The sequence below is a fragment of the Amphibalanus amphitrite genome, unplaced genomic scaffold, assembly GCF_019059575.1.
Source record: "Amphibalanus amphitrite isolate SeventyFive unplaced genomic scaffold, NRLGWU_Aamphi_draft 000029F_arrow, whole genome shotgun sequence".
NCBI classification, from domain to species: domain Eukaryota; kingdom Metazoa; phylum Arthropoda; class Thecostraca; order Balanomorpha; family Balanidae; genus Amphibalanus; species Amphibalanus amphitrite.
In genome coordinates this window covers 487,895-514,413 of record NW_024881525.1, presented here as the reverse complement: position 1 = coordinate 514,413, position 26,519 = coordinate 487,895, and the positions used below count along the sequence as shown (strand labels likewise).

The 26,519-nt window shown below is 52.2% G+C and overlaps 3 protein-coding genes across 4 annotated transcripts in view; 1 reads left to right on the top strand and 2 right to left on the bottom strand.

Annotated features, from left to right (window-relative positions):
• Nucleotides 1-488: 488 nt before the first annotated feature.
• LOC122366192 (glutamate--cysteine ligase catalytic subunit-like) lies at nt 489-8,266 on the top strand. Of its 2 annotated transcripts, none has more exons than XM_043338167.1 (5): nt 489-599; nt 870-1,071; nt 1,489-1,598; nt 1,973-2,158; nt 6,059-8,266. In XM_043338167.1, exons 2-5 carry the CDS (start codon nt 922-924, stop codon nt 7,533-7,535), a joined length of 1,923 nt encoding a protein of 640 aa, XP_043194102.1. In that variant the 5' UTR covers nt 489-599; nt 870-921; the 3' UTR covers nt 7,536-8,266. The 2 variants fall into 2 exon arrangements, with proteins under 2 accessions (XP_043194102.1, XP_043194093.1); XM_043338158.1 differs by having other exon boundaries at nt 494-608.
• Nucleotides 8,267-9,050: 784 nt separating this feature from the next.
• On the bottom strand, nt 9,051-21,921 carry LOC122366202 (dolichyl-diphosphooligosaccharide--protein glycosyltransferase subunit 2-like). The gene is made up of 14 exons (XM_043338180.1): nt 21,560-21,921; nt 20,380-20,576; nt 19,962-20,081; nt 17,340-17,488; nt 16,926-17,065; nt 16,477-16,649; nt 15,946-16,145; nt 15,636-15,766; nt 14,842-14,920; nt 14,272-14,476; nt 13,729-13,911; nt 13,158-13,329; nt 12,630-12,765; nt 9,051-9,761 (listed from the first exon to the last, which is right to left on the bottom strand). The coding sequence occupies exons 1-14, from the start codon at nt 21,564-21,566 to the stop codon at nt 9,752-9,754; spliced, it is 1,902 nt and encodes a 633-aa protein (XP_043194115.1). The 5' UTR covers nt 21,567-21,921; the 3' UTR covers nt 9,051-9,751.
• Nucleotides 21,922-22,473: 552 nt separating this feature from the next.
• Nucleotides 22,474-26,519, bottom strand: part of LOC122366155 (retinoic acid receptor RXR-like) — a 37,341-nt gene continuing 33,295 nt past the window's right edge. The window contains exons 7-8 of the mRNA XM_043338036.1: nt 24,414-24,762; nt 22,474-24,044 (exon numbers count right to left, since the gene is read on the bottom strand). Coding sequence (XP_043193971.1) covers nt 23,779-24,044; nt 24,414-24,762 — 615 coding nt within the window. The 3' untranslated portion in view covers nt 22,474-23,778. The remainder of the gene's footprint in view (nt 24,045-24,413; nt 24,763-26,519) is intronic.

The window sequence follows — 26,519 nt, the reverse complement described above, 5'->3', positions numbered from 1 at the left end:
TCTGGAGGCTCTGGTCTACAATTATGGCGCACATGTGACAATCACGAATGTAAACAAAGGACATTTGACTGATTATTTTACAACTTGAATGTAAAGAAAATTACATTGCTATAATTTTCTTACTCTTTGTTAATAAAATTGAAACCAAATTTTGTGTTTCAAGAGAGAGCAATCGTCATTCTTTTGGTATATGTGATGCCAATCTCCAGAAATCTCCAGATTGCGTTCCAGCGCCTCCAGTAAAACCTCTGGTAGAGCCTCCAGTCAAGAATTTCTACTGGAGGCGCTGGAACAGGCCCAAAAATATAACAATTCTCGAAATTACGCAAAATGCTAAGAGTTTATTCATGAGAATTTTAACACATATTAATCCCACTTATAAACGGGGGGATTAATTATAAATTATGAACAGAAATAGGATACATTTTTGCCATCAAACTTACCGATATGATTCGTCGTATTTATGACGTCATTAAATTCAATGCGAGATCAAACTGAAACTTGTGGAAATGTTGTCTTTTGTTTACAATCGGCCGGCATTCGAGGTGTAGGCTGGTGGGTGGGAGGCGCTTCGCTTCCAGGCTCGAGGCCCTGCGCAAGTGATTGTGGTAAGAGAAGTCTCGTTCTGTAGCCTTGGAAATATCCAGTGAAGACTTAAATGCTAGCATTGTTGCATGCAATTGCAGACTCATTTCAATTTGCTTTAATGCCCTTTGATGCATCAGACCGCATCACACTTTAACTTGTTATTTTTTAACGCTTAAGCCACTGTGACAAGCGGTGGCCTTGAGATGAGTGCCAGTGGTGTCACAATTCATCATATTACACCTCATCCTGACACAGTTGTGTGATGTGTCTGCTTTGAACAGATCACTTCAGCTGGTTTTTGACTGTCATCAGTCTGCTGGCTGCCTGACCACCATGGGTCTGCTCTCTGAGGGCTCACCACTCTCCTGGCCAGAGACCAAGAGGCTGGCACCGCACGTGCAGCGTCATGGCATCGAGCAGTTCATCAACCAATTCCGTAGGCTCAAGGAGCGGCGTGGCGACAGCCTCAAATGGGGCGATGAGGTGAGCAGCCCCATGGAAGAGGCAGGGTGAGACATGCTCACCTTCAATTAGAAATGACTAGCAATCAGTGAGTCAGTAAGTGAACACTGACAGGCATTAGGAAGTTGTTTTCCTTGACCTTCCTACATGTTAAGCTCATAACAGACTATTCCTTTGTCAGGACCTGAAATACTTATACCTGACTGCTGGTTGTCAGTTTCATTTGTTGCTTGCTTACTTTGTGCCACTTCTCAGCCGAAGATTCACGTCAAGACATCTGGATCCCTCACCCTGGACCTTATTTCTGATGATCTGGGGTCTTTTTCCTCTGAGCTGAATTTATAACATTCCACATGTGTGTTTTATTTTTGCTCGGTCTCCTATCCTGCACTACTTATGAGTCGTTCTGTGACACGCTGGTACGTCTCTGCTCTTCAGGTTGAGTACATGGTGCTGCGTCTGAACCGCGAGGCGCGCACGGCCCGCCTGTCGCTGCGATCTCCCGAGCTGCTGGACCAGCTGCAGGCCACGGAGCGGCAGGACCCTAGGTAAGGTGATTCGTGAGACCGCCGCGCCGCTGTTTACTGTTGAACTGTTGAGGCAGCGGTAAACTACCAGCCACTGTCGGTGCAACAATATCCAGTGACCAGTTACTGTCGGTGCAATGGTAACCACTAACCAGTGATGGGTTAGTGTCAGTGCAACGATAACCAGTGATCGGTTTCTCTCTGTGCTCAGTACAGCAGTGACCAGTGACAGTTACTGTCAGTACAACGGTAACCAGTGACTGGTTACCGATGATTCGATGGTGATGGTACTACTTGTATTCGCGATCTGCACTCGGCCTTATAATATCCCCTCTAACCAATCACATCCATCACGAATGCCTCGTTCTAACGCCCCCTCCCCTCCCTCCCGACAGCGCGGCGCCTTCGCTGTGGCGACCCGAGTATGGAGCCTACATGGTGGAGGGGACGCCGGGCCAGCCGTACGGCAGCATCGTCTCCTTCTTCAACACGGTCGAGTCCAACATGCGCGCCCGCCGCCGAGAGGTGGAGGCGATCCTGCAGCCGGACGAGATCCTGCTCAGCATCACCAGCTTCCCCAGGTGAGCGGCCGGCGGGGCGGGGTGGGGTGGGGAAGGAGTTTTACCAGCAGGGCGCGGCCGCCGCTGGTTATATTGGTGATGCTGGAGTCTCGTTCTGTCTGGTTGAAACCAGGGCTGCGGAGTCGATGGATTTTCGGCGACTCCGACTCCGACTCCGACTCCGGCTTTCAAAAACCAGCTCCGACTCCGACTCCGACTCCGGGCAGAATTGTCGACTCCGACCGACTCCAACTCCCGACTCCGACTCCGCAGACCTAGCAGGGCTGCGGAGTCGACAGATTTTCGGTGACTCCGACTCCGACTCCGGCTCGGGTTTCTAAAATCGACTCCGACTCCGACTTCGACTCCGGTCATAACTGTCGACTCCGACCGACTCCGACTCCGACTCCGACTCCGCAGCCCTGGTTGAAACGCAATTAGTTGTTTGCTGGGCGTCTGTTCGTCTGCTGTGTACAATCACCGTGGAGTGGTCACCAAATGTTTCTGTCGCGTGGTTGTGTGTTCCGACATGCAATCAGTCGATCCATTGATTTTCCCCGATTGGGAACCTGTTTGCGGAAAGCCTGACCCTGGCGTTAGTGGAAGAGATGTAAACAATCTGAAGTTGACATACATCCCAAACTATTATGAATGATGAACATATTGAGGCGGCGAATACCGAATACCAAGTTGAAGGTCACAGGTACTGGTAGTGACCTTCAAATTTCCTTTTTTCTCACCAGTTGCATCTTTGAATCGCGATATCTGTCCCTAAGGCCAAGCCTAGTAGAACCGAAGGACCCCCTGCCCTAGGACACCCGCTCCGGCCAGCCGTCCGGGCCAATCTCGGAGTACCCTCAGGGTCGTCCGGATACCCTGTCCCGCCCCGTCTTAAAACGCTAGGCGGCTGAACCCATCACCGTAGACCTAGTTGCCACGCGGCTGTCCCTCCCATACCGTAGCTCGTATATTTGCCTTAGTCGTGACGGATGGACCCTGTTGGTCAGCCACACACTGCACCGGTCCTGCCGGACGCCGGCGGTGGGGACACGCCGGTAGCAGATATAGCTCACTCGCATTAGCGACATTCGTATTTCATGCCTGTGGCATGCACGCTGAATGTCTGACGTTACTGTAGATCATAGACAGACATGTGCATGGATCCGAGTGATGTATCTATGATCTCAGTGGATCTCGAAGCAAACTGCAGGCTAGGATCTAAGATCCCATTGAATCCGGCGTGAAAAAAATCATCCTGGATCTGTGATCTTATACGATCTGACGATAAACCAAGAATATGGATCTATGATCTGAGTGGATCCCACCATGCAGAACATTTGAAACCATGCTTTTAACTTTTTAAAGGAAAAGGGTCACCTTTAACATGGGGTTTGAAACTGAGATGGCCATCTTGTAGCCCGTGTCCGAAAACCCCGAGAGTGTCCCACCTTACGGCCGATTTCGGCCTCCATTTGTAGGTATCGGCAATTTTAAAAGAAAATATGCCAGGAATGCGTCCTTATCCCAGGAATGCGTTCTTATCCTGTAATACAGCCACCCGCGGCGAGGCTTTGGTTTTTAACCAATCAGCTCCAATCAGCTCAGCTTTAACCAATCAGCTAATCTGACACAAGCCGGCGAGACTGTCGTCTGAAGGCTGATTGGCTTGAGTGTGATGTCATCGCTATGACATCATACAGAAGGTGCGGTAGAGAGTACAAACATAGTACCAATATGTTAAATAGTTTGACATACTTTTTTGAGAATTATGCACTTCTGGCACCAGATTTAAAAAAAACATAAAAAATAATAATGTCAAAATGAAAAGCAACGATATCTTCATATTTCACGAAGGTGGCACTTTTCCTTTAAGGGTTTCTGTGTCAATAAGTGCCACAAAACTATGGATTATGGCGTGCGAGCACATGAAACCAGTATAGCGCCTTTTGGGGCGACTAACGGAGCGAGCTAGAGGGTGAGCCTTGCACGTGCGAAATTTCGAGGGGGTACCTCCAGCTGACTTGTGCACGGCACCCTACTAACCGGTCTCTAACGATGTGCCAAATTTGGGCACAATCGGCCCAGCCGTTCTCGAGATCTGGAAGCGGCACCCTGCACGTGCGCACGTGCAAAATGGGTCCCAACTGACTTGTGCACGGCACCCTACTAACCGGTCCCTAACTGTGTACCAAATTTGAGCGCAATCGGTCGAGCCGTTCTCGAGATCTGGAAACGACCCCTGCACGTGCGCACGTGCAGCAGCACCCCAACTCTGGCACATGGATATGCAGTGCCTAGTGGGTGCCTACCTACATGCCAACTTTCAGCGCAATCGGCCAAGTAGTTACCGAGATATTGCAACAATTACCAAACTGACACCTCTTCGTTTTGCACGTGGCACGTGCATAAGGGGTCACCCACATGCGTCGGGAATAGCCCAATACTTGGTAGAAGGAATGAAGCTACCCTACAAAATTTACCGCATGTAAATCGGTCAAGTGGTTGCTGAGATATAAGCCTCGCAAAAGCGTGACCACGGCCGGCCGGCCGGCCGGCCGGCCGGCCGGAAGGAAAAACTACGCTCGCTTCGCTCGCTCCGTAATCACTGAAACAGAGCTTTTGTGAGCTGCAACAGTGCTTTTTTAGTTTTTCTGTGTTGACAAAAAATAAGTGAGGATCTATGATCTCACTGGATCTCAAGCAAAAAATGAAACTCGGATATGGGATCTCTCGATGAATTAGAGAGCTGGATCTATGATCCCATCGGACGTTCGGATCCGAGATCAGGATGCGTGGGATCAGGTCCCAGATCCATTTTCTCAGATCCATGCACATGTATGTTAGAGGCATACAGTAAAGCTGTGTAGTCCACGGCATATAAAGAGTATAAGTATGGTCGCCGGCGTCCATTCCCGTCACAGTGATGAGCTTTGTTCCGGATGTTCGCCGTCTAGTGTTTGCAAACAGTTGTGAACTTATGCTTAGCAATGACATAATTGCTGGTTTTAATCGATAAGTGATGAAAAAACTTTATTTTTTAACTTAAAAAACGGTCAAAAGCTAGATCTGTATGAAGTAAACTAGTCGCTGACAAATTAGACTCTTCAGAGAACGAGTAGTCGTTCTCTGAGGAGTTTAGAAACTCGGCTGCTCGGGAATTCGTCACCGACGTTACGGTCGACACGGCAGGGCGGGACTTCCTGGTAGCTCTGGCCTGTCCCGGTACGACTGAAAACAAACATTGTCGAGCCGCCCGGGGCCGCACCGACCCGCTGCTGCTCTATCGGCATGACCGAGCATGAAAGGCTGGTTGAGAGTGCTGGGAGCCGCTGAAGCACGCTGACGCTGCTGTGTCCTGCGGCATGATGTTGTTTATGTATCTACACGGTTCGTGTATTCACATCGTCACCATTACGGACGATTATACACAGTGCGAGCGGACTATTGTACAATACTCATTGCACACAGTGGACGGGTTTCTATCTTACTCTGAATAGCGATGCTATGCGAGCTGCCCTAACAGCAGTCCGGTCGCGGTGGGGTCGTTTGCTGCGCCCAGCTGTGACAAATTAGTCGCTGACAAATTAGTCGATCTCTGGCGTCTGGTACTCCGCTTTCTAATTACTGTAAAATAATGTAACGAATAGATGTCCCGTAATTGGGGACAACGCACAGCTCTGGTGTTTGCCAATATAATAAACGCGACAAAGCGCTGTTGTGTTGGGTGGTTTCTAACTATGTAACAAGGAAACAATGACATCACTGAAATACCTGATTTATTTGAAAATTTATCGCCAAATGTTTACAGTCATACCTCATCGCACCAACCGCTCATAATCATAACCAATTTTAAGAGAACGGCACCGATGGCCCTCCGGACACGTCACCGGTAATTATGTATGCTCGTTTCTGTGTCGGCAGGCTGGGCTGCGGCGTGTTCACCGACCCGCCGTGCTACCCGACGCCGACGGCCGGCTCCTCCCAGTCGCTCTTCATACCGGAGGAGGTCATCTTCCCGGCCCACCCGCGCTTCGCCACGCTGACACGCAACATCCGCGAGCGGCGCGGCAAGAAGGTGGCCATCAACATGCCGATCCTGGTGGACGAGCGCACGCCGCGGCCGTTCATCGAGGACCTGTCCCAGTACGGCGACGACGGCCGCTCGCAGCGCGCCGCCCTGCCCGACCACGTGTACATGGACGCCATGGCGTTCGGCATGGGCTGCAGCTGTCTGCAGATCACCTTCCAGGCGGAGAACCTGCTGGAGGCGCGCCGGCTGTACGACCAGCTGAACCCGCTGTGTCCCATCCTGCTGGCGCTGACGGCGGCCTCGCCGGTGCACCGCGGCCACCTGCTGGACACCGACTGCCGCTGGGACGTGATCGCCATGTCGTGCGACTGCCGCACCGACCAGGAGCGCGGCCTCGAGCCGCTCACCACAGAGCGCTTCGTCATCCCCAAGTCGCGCTACGGCTCCACCGACTCATACATCTCCGAGTGCGGCCGGCCCTACAACGACGTCAAACTAGTGATGGACGAAGAGCTGCATGCGCGGCTGCGCGAGGGCGGCATCGACGACCTGCTGGCCGCGCACGTGGCGCACCTGTTTGTGCGCGAGCCCATCTCGCTTTTCTCGGAGAAGATCGAGCAGGACGACTCGGTCGACATGGACCACTTTGAGAACATCCAGTCGACCAACTGGCAGACAATGCGCTTCAAGCCACCGCCGGCAGGCAGCAATATCGGCTGGCGCGTCGAGTTCCGACCGTGCGAGGTGCAGCTGACCGACTTCGAGAACGCCGCCTTCGTGTGCTTCGTGGTGCTGCTGACGCGTGTCATCCTCTCCTACAAGCTCAACTTCCTCATCCCTATCAGCAAGGTGGACGAGAACATGAAGCGCGCGCACCGGAAGGACGCTGTGCTGCGCGAGAAGTTCTGGTTCCGCTCCGACTTCCTCTGCGACGGCTCGCCGAGCATGGACGCCGAGCAGGAGTACAGCGAGCTGACCATCAACGAGATCTTCAACGGCAAGGGAGACGAGTTCCCGGGCCTGGTGCCGCTCGTCTCTCACTACCTGAACGCCATCAACATTGACGCCGACACGCGCTGCACGACCGGCCAGTACCTGCAGCTGATGAGGCGGCGCGCCTCGGGTGAGCTACAGACCACGGCGCGCTGGATGCGCGAGTTTATCGCCGGCCACGCCGACTACCAGCGCGACTCGGTGGTGCCAGAGAGCACGGCGTTCGACCTGATGGTGGCCTGCCACGAAGTGACCACCGGGCGGCGGCCGGCGCCGGCGCTGCTCGGCGGTCTGGGCACCTCCCGTACCGAGAATCACCTGCCGGCGGCCATCCACCGCACGCCGTCACTCTACAAACAGGACGCACAGACGTAGGGCGCGGCGCCGCGGCACCCGGCGCCCGGCCGGGCTCAGGGGCCACTCAGGACAGCGCCGTGTGTGCGGGTCGCGGAACGCCAGTGAGGGCTGGGCGGAAAGAGCTACACCCGCTGCCAGTGAGGACATTAGGGATGAACTCTGTGCGGGGACCGAGGGGCCAGCCTGTCGGACCAACCTATAGTCGCAGGGGCTGCGTGATTTAGCCCCGGCAAGAGCGATGTAGCCTTTCCACGCTGCGTAGACTGAGTTCCGTCGGGCCGGTCTCGCAATCCTACCAGTCGCACCGATTCATTCGCGAGCCGCAGGCAATCCACGCCAATGCATTTTCTATAGGCCAATATGTGAGGTGTGTCTGTGTGTGTGCGTGCGCGTGTCGTAGTGCAATCTACAGCACACGGGCTTGTCCCGGCTGATAGTGATTAGTCATGATTTGTGCAATATGTGAATATTGTAGCGGGTTTAGCTGTAGAGAGCAGCTGACAATGATAGGAATTCAATCTTGGTAGCTCAAATCCATCGAATTATGCTACCGAGCGACGAATGATGGAGACGTGCCACCAATTATCCGACCAGTAGCGCACGGCAATTGCCAATATTGTCATTTGTAGTCTGATTTTCTCGGTCGTTATTCTGCCTGCATGCCTTTCATCACAGACGTTACGTAACGGGCCGCGCTCGGCACCCGTCCGGCCGCGCCAGCCTGTCACATACAGACGTGCACCCAGACAGCCTGCTTTATGGCGCTCAGGGACGGTAAACAAAGGTTGAAGGGACACGGGGTACACAGCGGAGACCTGAACCCGGGTGCTCAGTTGCTAGCTGATTTATTGATTTCAGTCTCGCGTGCACGTTCGTTTCACGTTTGCTCCACCTGGTTAGGATCATTGATTCAACAGCGACCCTACAAACCGTTCGAGATCGTTGTAGGTCGCCAGTAAAATTGACTACTGTATAGTGTATATCAATTTTGATAAACAATTTATAATGTTGAATCACGTCATCCGTTTGAAAATATGTAGGACGATTTTTTTTAGACTCAGAGCGTTGTTTTTATCGTAGTGAATGAGACCTCGAACAATCTAACCATATTCCACTCTACTACGGTAGCTACTGACCCCGTGTGGAGCCGTCCGTCCGTGTACTCTGTTCCGGGCAGTGCCGCCCGCCGCGGCGGCGGGCACGGTGCCAGCCGCGCCGGCCGCACAGGTCAGGGTGACTCGGCACTTTACCCCTGCCCCCCAGCGGCGGCTCTCAACATCGATCGGTCATCCTGCGCCGTCCAGCGGTCACGGACATCACCGTGACTCTTCCGGCGGTGAGGGCAGCGGTGACACCGCCGAGGTGCCTCGTCAGCGTTACGGGGGCATCTTGTCACAACTCACAACCGGCGTCTCAGGAATGCCGAGTCAGTGCGAGGGCGCTTGCACTAGTCAGCAGGCGGGAGTGTTGGGCGGGGCCATTGTAGATCCCGCCCCAGTCACTCGTAGCGTAGAGGCCTTGCAAATGCGTCGATTTTCGTCCCGAATGTATTGAACTCCGGCTTCACACATCATAAAGATACCATCACAACAAAGGGGAAATCACAATTTCTTAGGCCTATCACGTTCTGTTAGAATTAAGTTGATTGCTCTTTCGATGGTATCGAAAAAACTGGCTTCAACCAGCAAACCTCGAGGAAACGAATGGGCGATGCTAGTGATAGGTAATGCTCTGACCGTAACAGAAGCGCGTGTCACACCGCATCACGTTCTGCCGTCACACCGAGTCCCTGACCGCGGTCCGTGGGGTCGGCCGGCACCACCTGACCCAGTCCCTGACCCCGGTCCGTGGGGTCGGCCGGCGCCACAGAGTCCCTGACCGCACAGTCTGCTCCCTATCACCAGTCGACGCGAGTCCCTCCCCGGCCAGGCCGTATGAAATAACACACATACCTACACGCACAACCTTCACTCGTGCAAGTTTCCTCTGACGATCGCGACAACCACCGACCCCGTTCGTCCAGTGTCTCGCCGCCAGCCTTCCCGCGGCGTGCTCCGATTTGGTTGTGACGTGACGTGTGTGCCGCGCGCGTAAGGCAGTGATACAAACCACACTGCCGGTCATCACAAGCAGACCGCCCCGGACACACAGGCACACACACAAACGGACAGACAGACACACAGGCTGGAATGGAGGGAGCCGCACCTCCCAGCGCGGGCTGACGCGACCGCCCCTCACACCTTCCTGTGAAAACCAGAACGGGGCACACGGTCAGCGGTCTGGGGACATATTTGATCAAATATTTAATATTCGGATACATACAACTGTGCAAATATCATTTGCTGCCCTGCCTATTATCACATACATTGGAACGAATCTATCCCACATTCCAACATAAAACCTTGGCCATTGTAACATAAGTCACACACTAGGCAAACTAACTAGTACCCCTCTCGCCTCCGCGCAGACGCAATAGCCATTAGCCACACGACCCTCTGCACACGTGAGGGGCGCAAATCGATATCGTGTTCCCATCCTGTTTCTCGGAAGCCGCCGGTCGTTTGTGGCGGCGGGCATAGAAGTGCAACGATCGGTTATAGTCGCAGGCGGCAGGGATCATTTATTTTGTCGATTCAACCCCTGTCGTGCGGGCAGAATCACCATCGGTACCCGACAACATGGTGCGAATCAATACCATGAACGTTATTCATCCAGTCATGTTTGAGATCAATAATCGTGTATGAAAGACCACTGGAACGGCCTTAGGAAATTAAGCATAACCGTAACATGGCTACTTAATGATAGCCTTTGAAATGCAGCAACCATTTGTAGAATTAATGAATATGCTTCGTGCAAAGCATTACCTTATTAATTTTATTAGCGTTGTCAAGCATTGCAAAGCAAGACATTACGCCAATTAAAGGTCCTACAGGGTGTCCCGAAAGTTTTGCAACATCCTTAACGTTGTAAATTAAACACTTCAGAGTTGTCCTTTCCGCTTTATTTAACAACCAACATAGTCACCGCGAAGCCGGGCACACTTCTGGACACGTGATGGCATGCTGGCCACCAGGCGGCGCAGTGTGTCCGCGGAGATGTCTCTCCAGGCCTCCTTCAGCCGGCGCTCGAGCTGACCCAGGTTGGTGGCGGGCTCCTGCTGGTCGAGGCTCTCCTTCATGATTGCCCACACATTCTCTATCGGGTTTAGGTCGGGGGAGTTGCCAGGCCACTCCCCTTTACCCCAAAACCCTGGGAGGTGTTCCGCACATAATTCTTGTGTCCGCTTTGCGGTGTGTGCTGGTGCGCCATCTTGCATAAAAATTCCTTCTGACCTCCGGTCGACGATTTTCTTCTCCGTGACACCGCCATTGCTGCTCTTACGGTTGACCGCCGGCAGAAGTGAGCCCTCCAGAATCTCGGACACGTAGTATGCGGTGTTGACAGTCTGGTTTTTTGGCACCACGTGAAGTTCAGTCAGGCCCTGTGCGGTCATTCCGCCCCACACCATGAGTTTCGCGGGGTGCTTGATGGTTTCAACCGGGGGCACTTCGTCGCGAGATTTCGCCCAGACTCGATCGTTTTGCCGATTTGGCGTGTGCTGGATTTCGAAGATGGACTCGTCGAACCAGATGACGTTCTTGAACTCATCGAAGCCCCAATTGTTTACCCTCTTGCAAAATTCCAATCTTGCAAGCTTCTGTTTTCTTGTCATTTTCGGCTGTTTTGATCTTTTGTACGACCGGAAATGCTTCAACTGGGTCATGAACCGATGGACACCCGACTTTGACACCGGGTAACCCTTTCGCGTCAGCCGCGTGGCCAATTTCCTGACGCTTTGGCCACGCTTGCCAGCAGCTTTGGCACAGACGATTCTGGCGACGTTGGACACGGCACGCTGCCGGCCTGAACGTTTCTTGTCGGCTAACGGTTTGCCGTCGCGAAAACGTTTCCACCACCGGTAGACAGTGGTCCGATCGACGCCCAGCTTCTCTGCGACAACCCCCTGCGCCACGCCACCTTCCAGCAACCCGATCGCGCGGGAGCGCACCGCCTCTCTGCGCGTTACCCGTCCGGCCACCTTCATGTCTGCGACTGACCTAAGGTCAGACGGCGGCCGCCCCAGACGGGTCAGCCGTGCCCCGCGGCAATAACCGCCGCTGGGTCGGGTGGGCAGTCGCGCCGTCTACCCGGGACAAGCGGAAGGTTGCCAGTGGAACGTTGATATTTATAGCGGTAGAGACAAAACATATGGGAAAACGGATGTTGCAAAACTTTCGGGACACCCTGTATATCTCATGAGTCTGAAGCACGACACGATAAAGTCCTGCTGGTTCCAGAACTTATGACACGGCCAGACCACTAATTGCATACTTCTCATTCACTGCCGATTCCGTTTTTGAAAGGATGCGAATCATGAGGAAGAGCACCGCCTCTGCGGAACTTGCGTTTGGATAATTAGGCAATCAAAGCCGTCGCAATCGCGTCGACTCGCACAAAACTATGAAAACTAGCACCGAAGCATCAGACTTAAAGGACGGTAATGGGAGAAGTGTTGCAGAAGAATAAAAAAGGCCAAATAGTTTTTTAAGATGTATCCATCGTCGATAGGCCTTACGTTGCCAGCAGGTAACCTCAGAAATGCTTTGAAAACTGTATTTTCTGACCTTAACTGCATTTTCTCCAAAATATTGCCACTTAGCGCTGTCTTCCGATTGCTTATGTGAGCACATTTATAACTGTTTAGCATGCTCCAGCTCACACTCCAAACCGCTAGCATCCCGAACGCCCGATACAAGCCCGTACACCCGGGTACACACCACGCGGCGGCGGCCGGGCCGGGATCACACGCGGAGCCAAGGCCAGTCGGGCCGGTCACTATAAACAACGCCGGTGATCTATTGTAAGTCTGACCTCGGGACGGGCGGGCGGGCCAACAGACCCCGCTACTCGCACCGGGACCAGACCAGGACCAGGACCGGGACCGGGACCAGACGTCAGACCGTGACCTCCCGGCCCTGCTCCGATGGTGTGGTCTGACGAATTACTGAGCTGGGGGGGGGGGGGGATATGGCCTGGCATGTGCGGGCGGTACGCGGTGTAAGCGGCACCTACTGTTTGCGCTTGGCCGCCAGGCGGGCGAGTGTGTCGTGGCCGCATAGGAACGTCACCACGCCGATGCCGAACAGGTACTTGACCGTGGTGAACATGTTCAGCTGCAGCCAGAAGCCGACGTACAGGGCGAAAATGGCTGCGGACGGCGAGAGCAGGGCGGTCAGAGACACGACAAACGCGTCCCGCGGTATCGGTAGTACAGTTATCGTCACAAACTGATGGTGAACAACCAGAGAGTGAACAGCAACGCAACGATTACATTGCATGACACTCAAAGCAGGAAAACGATGGATCATGACCAAGTCAAACACATCAATATCAAAGAGCATTTTAATATCATAAGGGTATGTTCAATCAATGAGATCATTTTAGTAGTATTATCTGATCCAACAAGTCAGAATGCGTCCGCTGTTTAGCCGAAAAACCAAAACCGAGTCATTTGGGCCAATCAGCATGATTGGCTGACCGGTCCCGGTCAGTCAGTCAGGGTTAGTATGTAAGGTCAGATGAGTGCAGTACGCTCCTCACCTCCGATACCGGCCAGGAATCCGATGGCGGACAGCGAGATGGGGAACTGACGCACGTTGATGCCGACCCGGGCCCAGAGGATGAGCATCACCAGCAGCGGCGCCAGCACCAGGCCCGTGAACACGCTGGAGATGACGGCGGGAGGACGCGGCTCCGGCTCCCGGAACGTGTGCTGCGGGCGGTCACAGCGGTCTCAGGCTGCGGTACCACAACAATAACAGAGTACGTCACAATACCAGGTCACAACAATACCAGAGCAGTCGCTTCATCAGCAAAACATCCAACTACCGCTCGAAATCCTCTCCAAAATAGAGCCAGTCACCGCGACCTTGCCACTTCCTCATCTTTGTCTCACTGTCCGTAGGTACCTTTGATCACGGGTTTCGTCCCAATCGCCTCCCGTCACCAAAACTCTTCCTCCGCATTCCTTCATTGAGTTCGGGTTTTATCCATGCCCCGTCCTCTAACCACACATCCGTAACTTGGTCTGGGCTTTCATCCCACCCATCCCCTCCCTACCCCATACTTCGAAGTAAGGTTTCGTCCCGCCCTTCCACTCCCTATTCCGTACCTTGATCTCGGGTTTCGGGGCGTAGATGTCGACCGGGTCGGCCTTGTCTCCGTCCGGGAACTGCAGCACCACGTCGGCCAGCGTCCAGGCCAGCGCGTTATCCACCACCGGATCGCCGATCAGCAGCTGCACCGCGTACTTTCCGGCGCGCACGCCGGGCTTCTTGGCCTGGGCGTCCACCGACTGACGGCACACAGATAGGTGTCAGAGGGGACACGGAGGCACAGAGTTACAGAATTAGGGCTCACAGAGGGCGCCGCAAGGGGTCACGAGAGGGATGGGAGATGACACGCTCTTGGCCTGGCCTCCAGACCCATATTTTACACCGACTGGCGACTTATTACATGCATGAACGGCACGCTGCCCTGTCATCGGTATAAGCTGAACAACGCGATAAGCAAAAGAGAAGTGTTTGAAATTGTTCAACTTTGGCTAAAAAACCATGTTAAAAGCACTCCGTCCTTACAGCGTGCCATGACCGAGTCCGAGACCCGGTCCGTCTACAACAGCGGCGGCACCCTTCAGGCCGGCCCCGAGTCTCACCACGTCCAGTTTGTAGACGAGCGAGTTGTCCGGCTCGGCGACAAAGATAAGCTCGCGGCCCGTCTTCTGGTGCTCCAGGCGGACGAACGCCTGGTGGCAGCGCATCGGCTTCTTGGTCTGCTTGTCCAGGATGGTGAATTTGAGCACCAGTTTCTGGTGCACGTCCGCCTCGAGCACCGTGGCCAGCTTGCTGTGCTGCACCACCCTGCGCCAGACGGGTTGGGCAGCGTCAGATAGAGAGTAGATGGATGGATACTACACACTACATGGATAAATATAGAGATAAACATACTACAGAGGGAGAAAGCTCAAAAAGGAGTCTGAAAAAGAAAGGAAACAGTTCAGCTGGAAGCAAAATTCATAAGATAAACATTTTAGGTTGTCTACTCGTACATGCTTCACTGTCCGAGAAACGAGGTTCAAACCGATCCCCCCTAAATTGTGACCATTGTCCAGTACCGCACCAAACTCGCACCGCGATGGCGACAGAACGTGTGCGTGGGAAACCGCCTCTTTCGGGTAATCCGGTTCCGGCGCTCGTCTCAACTGCCGTAACCCAGTCTGACTCACGTGTTCATACGAGGCGCCGAGGTCTGATCGGAGTCGGTCACTCCCAGTTCCACGTTCTCCAGCGACATCTGAGTCAGCACTGAAATCGATAACGCGGTGCTGTCAGTTACAAGAGTGCGTTTCGAACGGCAAAACCGAGTCGTCACTGGGCATCAGTTGCAAAGATGATGAAAAGGTGATGGTGCGAACAAAAATAAGGATACTTTACCATGTCCTAAGGCAACATAAGCAATCGTGCTACGTCTGACCATGCCATGTGTATATCTTTTTTTTTTAAAGAAATTAAGTCCGAATGGATGAATGGGCGATTGTCAGAGTTTCACAGTAAGCAGTGCATGTAGCAAATGACATCACGGACCCACTACCCACCTTACCAGCGCCCGGTTCACCGGTGACAATTTAAACCGAAAGTTTAACGTATCGCGCATGCATGATGATGAGTTGGAGGTCTAAGGCAGGCGCCCAGACTACGGGTGATCATAGGCGCCCAAATCCCAAGTAGATGGCGACACGGTCCTCCCGGCAGTCTAAAGTCGCATATATGACCGAACCGAATAACTAGAATATGAACTCCGAACAAATTGTGTATATATATTCGACAGCATTAAAAAGTATAGCTCAAGGATCATAATGGTAGCCGCTAAAATGCTTGGTGAAATGTGTGACTGGACTGACATATCTCATGAGACACTGAAGCAGCGCCTATTAGACGATCTCATCTCCACCCTGCTCGGGGCCCCTCGACCAGACACTGTAGCGGCGCAGTGGGCGCGTCTCCCGTCCGCGAGCCGTACCTTTGACGCGTAGCTCGGCTCCCGTGTTGCCGATGAGCCGGGCGTCAGGCTTGCTCGGCTTGGCGGAGACCACCAGACGGTAGAAGCCTCGGCCGGGCGTCGAAGCCAGCATGTCCAGCTCAAACTGGGACCTGGAGGTGCGGAACATGGTTATGGAACGCCACAACCTATCATCTATCTATAGTTTGCTTGGAACGAATCCCTTGGCATCATATGGACAGTTCCTTATGATTTTCAAACAACTACCGATAAGCAGTAACTAAGCACTACCACACGACCACCAAGCCTCCGGCCTCCATCCACGACTCACTTGTCCGACTTTGACGGCGTGAAGGGGCTCTTGCTGACGACGACGGCGTCGTCCTCCTGTCGGGTGGCCGATTCTGCCAGCAGCGTGATGTCGTGCGGCAGTGGCCGGCCCAGCAGATCTGTGACCTGCACAGTCAGCTTGGGCTTGGCCGAGCTCAGGGCGGCCGATGAGGCGAGCGACACCACCGCCGGCAGGTGGAACTGACGACGGCGGGGAGAGACGGTCAGGGCGGGGTGGGCCGGTCAGAGCCCACGCGTCAGGACGGGATAGGTCGGTCAGAGCGGGGTAGGCCGGTCGGGGCGGGGTAAGACGGTCGCGTGTCAGGGTGGAGTAGGCCAGTCAGGGCTACTGACGAAAACCAATCAGGGCTAAAACTGACGCTAAATAACGCTAAATAAAGCCCAGTGGGACAGATTAAGACACCACCGATGACCGTGGCGACGAAGAGTGGCAGCGTTACGGTAAATCCGTGCACGCTTGTCTCACAAATCCTTGGGTTATTGTAACTGTGCTGCCAGCCTGCAGTCTCACCTTGTTGGTACAGAACATGGTGAGCCCGTTGACCAGGTGGTAGGCGCCCTTCACCGACTGGATCGCCTTGCGATTGACCAGGTAGTTGGCGAACTTGACCGCCTGCTCGTCGGTGATGGCCGGCCGTTTGTTGGCCTTCTCCGCCAGCCGGTACGCGCCCGTCACCACCGTGGCTGAACGGGACAGCGGCGGCGGGTAGGGTGGTCAGCCACAAATACACCATAGAAAGAACATGACTCACAGGAGTAACGCTTGGATTCGGAATAGTGACGCTACTGCAGAACTTAACGAGTTGTACAGGGTCATCAACGATTTCTTTCACTTTTCACAATGCCCACAAACTGAGGCCTGATGCCTCAATATCGGCAGTACGGTATCCTGACGACAAAGTCCCCGCCATCATTCTGCCTGTGCCCCAGGAGTTCAGCCGGTCAGCGGCGGCCACTCACAGGTGATGCCGACGCCGCCCTCGTACTGCAGGTACTTGTGATCCACCTCGTCGGCCTGTACGACGGCGTCCTCGACCCGGTCCAGGAACGGCGTCAGGTCGCCGTCCAGCTCGGCGGCCAGGTGGAACGCGTAGCCCAGGCTGTCGGAGGGAGGGGGGTGATACAATGAGTATACAGCAGTGATAGTCCAAGCGGTCGGAGGACGGCGAGTGATACAGAGAATATGCAACATTGATAGCCCAGGCTGTCGGAGGGAGGCAGGTGATACAGTGAATATATAGTGCAGATAGTCCAAGCTACCAGAGGAGGCACGGAACGCACAGAGCAAGGGACAGCCGGGATAGCCCGGGCCATCATGGGGAGGCGAACGACGAGTGACGGACACTCTCCCCTCAGCTTCTGGGTGTAACCTACTTGAGGACGCTGTCATCCTTCTTGAGCGCGGCCTGCAGTGCCTGGGAGATGGTCTTGCTGTTGATGGTGTTACCGAGGGCGAGCAGAGCGCCTGTAGAATGGTACAGCTCAGACACCGTGGCCTTGTCTGACGCGCTCTTTTGCAGATTCTGTGGGGCCAGTCATCACAGGCATCAGCAATCAGTATTCCATTTTTCAGAGTTTTTGGTGACAAATCACACCTAACGGGGAAAATATTTTCATCCCTAAAATATGAATGACCGACTTCACTTCATCTCTGAAAAAAGTTTCATGTATTCTCATCAGCCAGTTTACATGTCACTTGACAGTTGATGCACCTACATCCTTGTTTCACACCCTGTCAAGATCCTGACATGCAATCCTGGTTTATCAGTTGGCATAAAAATTGGTATTTACACCATTTTGCAAAAATACTTCAGTTTTTTACTTCCTTTTTTCTCATCCTAAGATTTTTTTCTTCACCGGCACACCCAACCAATATCCAATTTTAGAACACTGTCAGCAATAAAGTCAAAGTTCCACAGTTAAACTTTGATAATATTACATTATGTCTGATTATACAGAAATAAAATAAATTGGCACTCTACAGTTCATACAAATGGCACACACTCCACTCTATGAAATGTTGTACATCCATTATCAGGCCAGTCACTCTGAAGATGCTGCACTTTTCAGGTATTGTGACTAAAGGGTTTGATCACTGGAGTCAGCAATGGTGACAGAAAAGTCATACACCATAGTTTGCTGCAGGAAAATCCGACACTTATGTGAAATCATATGCTTTACAGATACCTGCTTTATAAGGATAGTCTGAGTCCTGAGATGCATGCCACATTATTTCAATACATGACGGATGCTGGCTAGTGACCAGCACCATCTCAAGGAGAGAGAACAAGTCGCACAGTTTGCGACCGTTTCCTGTATTCTACAAGCTCTCCTACCACAGCAACCTACAGTCACCTGTGTCGTGGGCCTGCTTGTAGGGATTGGCCTTGATCACTATTGACACCCAGTAAAAAAATAGCTCAGGGATTGCAGTCAGGTGAGGCGGATAGCCACCGCGTGCCTGAAAGTCCGGCGACCAGTTGTGAGGAGCGCTGTTCACCACCCGGCGCGGTGTCGTCTCGTCATAAATTGTGCGCGGTTGTGGAATGCTGCAGAGACGCAAGAGCGACCATCGATGATTTCATCTAATCAGGAGCCTAATTATTTCCATCAACACTTCCTGACAGGTCCAGCAGCGCCTAAAGAGGAAGGAAAGTTCCAGTCTCCATAATTGTTGACGGCGTCCGTGACGGCCGCGACGATATTGGTGCTAATCTCCCCGTGGCCTAGTGGATAAGGCATCCATCTCATAAATTGACGGCAGCGAGTTGGCGGCCGGAGACGGGAGAGATCCACGTCGTTTGACCCGTGTTCGTATATCAAGCCAGCTGGCAGCTGGCGGGAGGGCCACGCTATACCCAGAAGGACCTACCCGTGTCGACATCTACCCGCGGTAGGTACGTTAAACTTTCGATTCAAATTACCACCGTTGAACTGGGCGCTGTATTATCGCCGGTGAACCGGGCGCAGCGATCTGGTCGGGTGGTGGGTCCATGAAGTAATTCTCAACAAGCACTGATTGGCGGGGCTCACGGATCCACAGCCACCCATTCAACCATTTGGGCAAAATTTCAACAACAAAATAGTATGTTCCGATGGCCAAAGGTGGAATGGTGTGGAATTAGTGATTGGTGTTGAATTTATGTTTGCTCTTGTCCTCTTATGCCCTCTGCAAGAATTGCCTCATTTTTCTTTGGAAATAAAAATGACTTGGCTCAGCACTCTTTCTGATGCAAGGAAAAACTATCATATTCAAATGAGACCATATGGGATATCATATGAGATCAGTTTTTCATTCAATTACAACCTGAATGTAATATATAAAAATATGTGGTTTATGTGCTTATAAGTAGACTATATCAGGGGCGGATCCAGAAAATCTCCAAGGGAGGGGCCATTAGAAACCAGGAGGCCCCCCCCCCCCATAATCCCACCTGTTGGAGGCCCCATCTTCCCACTTGTTGGCCCCCCCAAAAAAACTGCATTTATTGAGCTTATCTAGCTGTTCAGGCAACATCTCAACATCTGTGCAGGCTTGGAGGCCCTCTGTGCAGGTTAGGAGGCCCTGTAAAAGTGGTCATCTCTGTGAGTATAAGAGACCTCCAAGTTATGAAAAGCTTTACCAATCTTCTAACAAAGAAGTCTTCTCAGCTAGTCTTCTAAGAAACAACTAAGTGGGTAGATTAAAAAAAAAACTCATCGGATTTCGGCCACTTTATTTTCAGGAGGCCCCCTTTTCAGCTTTTTAACTTTTTAACTTTTTATTTTATTTTTGAAAAAATCGGCCATGGCCCCCCCTTGTATCCGCGCCTGGACTATATGCACCATGTGTGGGAGAAATGTGTGAAAAGTGGTGCACATGTTCTCTTCATAAATGCAGTTGCATTCAAACAAAGGGAGATTAACTAATAGTCTGGTCTCACTTTCCCGTAACACATCATATTACCTACTTTTCAGTCACACCAGGCCTGACTGTATTAAATGAATGACCCTTACCTGAACAACATCAGCTGGCATTGTGAGTTTGCAGCCGGGCAGGGCAGCTGCAGCCTTGGCCACATAGTAGAGATCAGTCGGCTCCTGGGTTACCTGGCTCTTGAGGTATTTACAAACATCCTGCCAAAACAGGAAACACATTCAGTTGCATGGGAGAAAGGCAGGAAGCAACTGAAAAGTTTGCTAAATCAGCTTAAATTATTTTCAACAAGCCCCATTGTGATGTCCATTTCCTGTTATATATCATCAAAACAACCAACAAGCTCACTCAAGCAAAGGTCATCAGACAGTTTTCATTAAGATGTGAAGGACAGTTTTGCTAATGCTTTAAGTTTAAAGCAACATTTTATCTCTGAGAGTTATAAGAATATAGATAGAGACTGCAACATTGAGATTAAGTCTAGACTATGATACACACCTGAGCATTTGATGCCACCTTCCCTATCACTTTTACACCTAGTGCAGCATAGTGGACAGACTGCAGGTCCTTCTTTGCAGTGAGGTGGCCCTGAAACAGCTCTTCTAGCCTTTTGAAGTCATCACTATTAAGGAAGGTGTTTGGTGTCAGGCCCAGGCTGCATACTACCAAACCCAACACCAGACAGAGCTGGATACCTGTAACAAAAAAGTGGAGTCAATAGAATAAAATAGATATATACTGACCAGCAACATAGTACAGTGCATTGAAATGTGTGGTTCAAAGCAAAACAGCAAACCTAAGCAATAAGAAACATGAGCAAGGAAACAAATTTTCTGCAGACTCGATATGCACCGAATATCCTGGGCATTGGCACCATGCCTACCACACCAAACACCAAGTTTGGAAAACTCACAAACTCCCTCACATACGGAGTAGCAGTTAATGAAAAGAGAAGATTAAGATTGGTGATTCGGCAACCCCGTTATGCGTCATTTTGATGTGTCCAAGCTCTCTTGCCCATTTAGGTCTGCCAATGCCCAAAGACTTCAATGCAGCATGACAACATAGTGGTCATCATAGTGAATATCTGATACCTACAAGCAGAAATATGCATTACCGCATGCCTTAATCCCCACACAATCATTGACACATCAACATCCAACAGTACCTATCTTATCAGAGGGCTGTTCACTGGCCCTGTGTGCGGTCCAAACTCCGCCCACTGAGTCCCTACGTCAGCCTTCCGTCACCGCACACAGCGACCACTGCCGGTCGGGACCCGCCACAGAAAACCATCCACCGCACACAGCTGTGACGTCAGAACTGCCTACCCATCCCCTACCCCCACGCCTGCTGGACCCACCGCACACACCGCACGCAGCATTGTGCGGTGCCCGTGAACAGCCCTCAGATGAAAGCACTGAATAGGTAGGTACTGATATTTCACAGCCTCAGTCTAATTGGAATGATCCTTAACAAATAAGCAGGTATGCTTTGGATCCGAATCAGCATTTGACAGAGTAGAAGAAAGATCTAACAGCATATTTATTTGTTCACTGCTTTGATTGCATGGGCTCATGCTACGATTTTCATCGACCCATCGTCATACCACGCGGATCCATAGCACACCGCAACTTCTTATGTAAGCACATGACTGATAGAGCTACGGAACACATACCGTTCATTGTGAAGGAGAGCAGTGTACGTTCTGATTGAAGAAATACAAAATTAAAAATAATAATTTCCACCCCTTCCCCACATGCAAAACAGCGAGCCGGCCGGTTGTTAGATAGTGATGCAGAAATTCAACCGGATTCGGAGTGTGATTGGAGTCGTTTAGTCATGAACATTGCAATTTTCGTCTAATTTCAGCTTCAAATTAAGTTTCTGGGCTTTCTTTTCGGTTAAAAGTATTCATAGTACATTTCAGGCACCATTTTTGTGCTATTTTCTCCCGAATTTTAGAAAAACCCGGTCCAAAAATGACACGTCTTTCATTTACACGTGTGTTTTAGATAGAAACACCACTAAAAAACCTTTGCTCTTTCTGACGCGTTTGCTACAGTTATGGGACCGGTAAAAGTCGGCTACTAAATAAAAACCGTCGAGCTGATTGCGTTGTGAGATGGTTGACATGTCCCAGAAGAGCATCATCCAGGTCAGAGAGTTAAATTAATGGTTCATAGATGATCAATGCCAAATGCATCATGTGCTTTTACTCCATGCAGCCTATCTGCAACTTACAAGGAGAACCATTCAGCTGAAACTTCTCCGAAACCACACCTTGCGCGTGTGGTGTGTGCCGGACCATCCTCAGACCCTACTCTCCTGGTTCAATGCTTTTCTTACGAAAAAAATTGTGGTTAAGGTAACATACAGTGATACGGTGATTTGTGATTACATTCATTTTCTAATGTTTGTTAACAATTAAATAAAAGTACTCAAAAGCTGAAATGACGAAAACGACTTCAGGCCTTCAAGTACGAGTAGCCCATCCGTCATAGGACCGGCGCGGCGCACCGCTTAGTGTCGTGTCCACATATGGTATCAAACATACCTTTTTAAGCCTCTAGTGAGTCAATACACGACCAATTTGTATTATTGAAATGCCATGTATTCTTCTAAGACTTCTATAGAATGTGAAACGCCGGTCAACCGTTACGAGCTATCCGGAACACCTCAGATGAACGCTCTCCAATCGACGTCAAAAACATCGTAATCCATGTAAACGCGCAGTATTCTTGAGAAACATGTTAAATTGTGAAACGAGAAATCAGAAATCACAATCCCAATGATATGAGATTAAAAGCATCTCATGCTAGCCACAGAGCAGTCATTAACGAAGATATATACATGCAAGATACCGCGCAACGTTTCGATGTTGGATGAGACTGCATCGCTCTGAGGGTCAATAATTTGCAAACCCACGCACGTCCACCACTCCACCAGTTTCGTCAGTACTTAGGTGAAAAGTCAGCGCGGCTACAGGAGTTACCACCACATGCACAAACCCCAAGGGACTGACCGCTGCGGCTCCCTAGGACACCAACCTTGAAAAATAGAAAACACACCAACACGATTTTTGCAGTCGCCTGCAAACGCAAAACTTGACCAACACTGCCGGCGCCGCCGCTTGGCGCCGCGCCACTAATTCTACGCGCTCAATGCTGGAGAGACGGGCCGGCCGCGCCGGGCCGGCTGTCCACGCAGGTACGCTGGAGGTCTCTCTGGTGTCGGGCGTCCGCGCCGCCCTCTGCTGACCGCGGCCGTCCGTGGCGGCCCCAGCTGCCTCGCGCCAGCCGCTCGCCGACGCCAGGGCCACCTCAGATCAGCGAGCAAATGCGCACACTCACACACTATCACACGCACAATGTCAATTGTCAGCCAACGGACGCATTCATGCGTCATCGTAAACAACTATCCACCACACCACACCATACGCAAAGTAAGACGAGGAGGTCGAGCAAATTCCTACGTAAAAAACAAAACTTACTCCACGAGCGTTAACAAGCGGCTCGTTGCCGGGCAACGAGCAGCGCGTCGCTACGGGCGCACGCGCTGAGCACAGGTACCTCTACACAACACGGACCGAGCCGGGCCGGTCGGGACAGCCCGAACCACCGGCTCTGGCAGCAGAAGACGTTCAGACGCAATCACTGTACAGGGGAGAGCGGCCGGTCGGCCGGGAGGGCCTCTCCGGGCGCCGGCAGGTGGGCGGAGGGCGGCTCCGCCGGCCGGGACGCTACCGACGGGCACCGCACCACTCCGCCCAGTTCCGCACCACCAGCTGCAGCAGCCACGCTCCTCCACCTCAATGCACCGTCACTCTGATCGTATCGCGCTCCGTCACTCCCGGCAGAGGGCCGACACGGGGTCGGTCGCCGCCACTCTGCCCGCTCACGCCTCGGGCAGCACGTAGCCGTGACTGTCAAGCATGCGCGACAGGTAGGCCTCGATCGAGTGGTCGCATCCGAGCAGGTCCAGGAAGAGGATCTTCTCGCGGCACTTGAGGCCGATGGAGCGCAGCGCCGGCAGCCGCAGCAGCAGCTTGGCGAAGCGGCCCGGCTCGCGCGGGTACTCCTGGCGCACGTAGTCCTCGAGCGTGGCGTACACGTGCTCCCGCAGCCGCTCCACCAGGTCCACCGCCTTCAGGTCCTTGGCGTCTGGCGGACAGAGCGAGCGAGGTCAGTCAGCGACGGATGGACTAAGGACGGCCAACGAGTGAGGTTCCAGTTCCACACACATGAATGAGCGTGAAAATGATGCAACCGTACCTAGGGGCAAAAGGTCGTCCCAATCTGATACGACCCGCACGTCGCTTAGTGTCGTGTCCCCGTCACTCAAAGGACGATAGCTACCACCCCAATGGGGGCAACTCAACACGTATATTGACCGGGAGGAAAAAGAAAACCGCCACATGCATATTGCATACATGTACTGAACTGATAATACAAGTAAAGCAAAGGTGCGGAGTCCTTCCCTTCACGGATTCTCATCAACCTAATACAATCCGCTGTCCGCCGTCCACCCACCTGGGTTGAAGAGTACGATGGTGCGCAGACAGCCCAGCTCGACCAGGTCCATTTTCATGTCGCGCATCTTGGTCACCAGCTCGACGAGCACGCGCTCGAAGATGGGGTCCATGCCGACCGAGCTGGCCAGCTCGATGCCCACGCTGAGGTCGTTGCCGAGTCGGATTCTGTCCGGGTACTGCACAGAGCGGTACGACAGGCTGGCGATGATGAGCTCGTTCCATCCGGCGCGCAGCAGCGCCACCTGGTCGAGCCGGTTCAGCTCGACAAAGTGCGGGATGCGCCGCGCCCACTCGAATAGCTGGTGTAGCTGGTGTTCCATGGCGGCGCGCACCTGGTCATTCAGCTCCTGGGGAAGACAGCAGGGGAGCACCTGGTCAGTTAGCTGCTGGTGTGACCTTACAGTGCACGTGGTCAGTCCAATACTGAGGGAGACGGCACAGTGCACCTGGTCATTCAGCTCCTGTGGGTGGGAGACAGCAGGGGAGCATGTGGTCAGAAAACGGCTGGTGTGACCAGTCCTTACAGTGCACGTGGTCAGTCCACAAATGAGGGAGACGGCACTTTGTCATTCAGCGGCACCTGGTCATTCAGCTGCAGCTGTGGGCGACAGCAAAGAGTACATAGTTATGAAGCCTCTCAGGCAGACAGCGATCCTGGTCATTTAGCTCCTTAGGACGACAGTTCAATGGCCACTTAGTCATTGTCCACTTGGTCATTCGCTTCCCGCCGGAGACGGCAGAGTAAACACTTTTGTTCAGCTCCCAATGGTGACAGCGCAGTGCAATAAACGTTGCAGCTCCAGAAGGCTACGGCAAGCTGCACTTTGGATAATCAGCTAAAGGCTACAACGCACTATGTTTCGTCTAAGGCTCCCGAGACTGCAGAAGACGAGCATAGTGCTATCTATCACCTTAGTCCTCAAGCAACTATACGGAGGTAATTGCCAATGCTGCAAGGAGGAAGCATTAGTTATTCATGCCGTTAAAGTTTATCAAACAATGAAAAAGCTTAACAACAGCGCAATCGGCATCCCGGAAGGCAACTCTATCAACATGGCATATGAAGCAACATAAGGCAACGGTTCGAGGGAGTTTGACAAATGTTCTGTGATGCGCTCAATGATATACGAAACGCAAAACAAAAATCCATGTTCAGCTGAAGTCAGATAAGAAGCGGCATGAGTGCAGAAACATTATAGTCATGGACGCATACCGCCCTGTTCATGCCCCTTTGCGTGTCACAGCCTTCTTCACGTGCGTATGCGTGTCAGGATGCCCACAAACCCACGCCCCTGCCCACGCCATTGTGGAAATACACTCTGCACAGAGAGTTCAGCTCAGCCGTCGCCACCATCTCTCGTCATGGCCCGCCGCTCACCCCAGCGGAAAAGAGAGCCAAATCGGGCTCATCGTGCTATCATTTCCTGTTCCCGCACCTACATATTTTTGGCCACAAAGCAATACCATTGTGACAGCTCCATACAGCAGGCCTACACAATGGACATCCCAATAGCATTATTTATTAACACGCGCAGTGGAAGGGTTGCGAGTACTACGCCCAGTGGAAGGGGGGGGGGCGGATGTCGCCCCCCCCCCCCTAAGATCTCAGCTCCCACTGGAGCTAGAACGACGAAATTTGGAGGGTAGGTGGGGGCCATGGGGAACTCTATTGTGTGTGAATTTCGTGACCCTAGGTCAATATCTTCAAGGTCAAATGAGGTCAAATGTGGTCAAATCTGCCATATTAGCGACTTTTTTGCGTTTACACGCCGATAACTCAAAAAGTTACCGGCCGATTTTTTTAAAACTTTCACTATACAAAAGAGCAAACATTTGTGAGTATGTATGGTGAATTTCTAGACAATCCAACAATAAATATGGCAGTTAGAAGCCTGCTAAGGGTAAGATGTCGCCGGTTGAAGCGGCATCGGCCGACGCGGGAAACGCGGCAATCACAATTTTGTGTTTACACACTCATAACTCAAGTTGTTACCGGCCGATTTTCAAAATTCTTTGACCATATGATTGCCTGTACAATTCTCAGTCTTCTCACCGAATTTGACGCGAATCAAAAATAATCAGCGGTAAGGAGCGCGATGTAAAG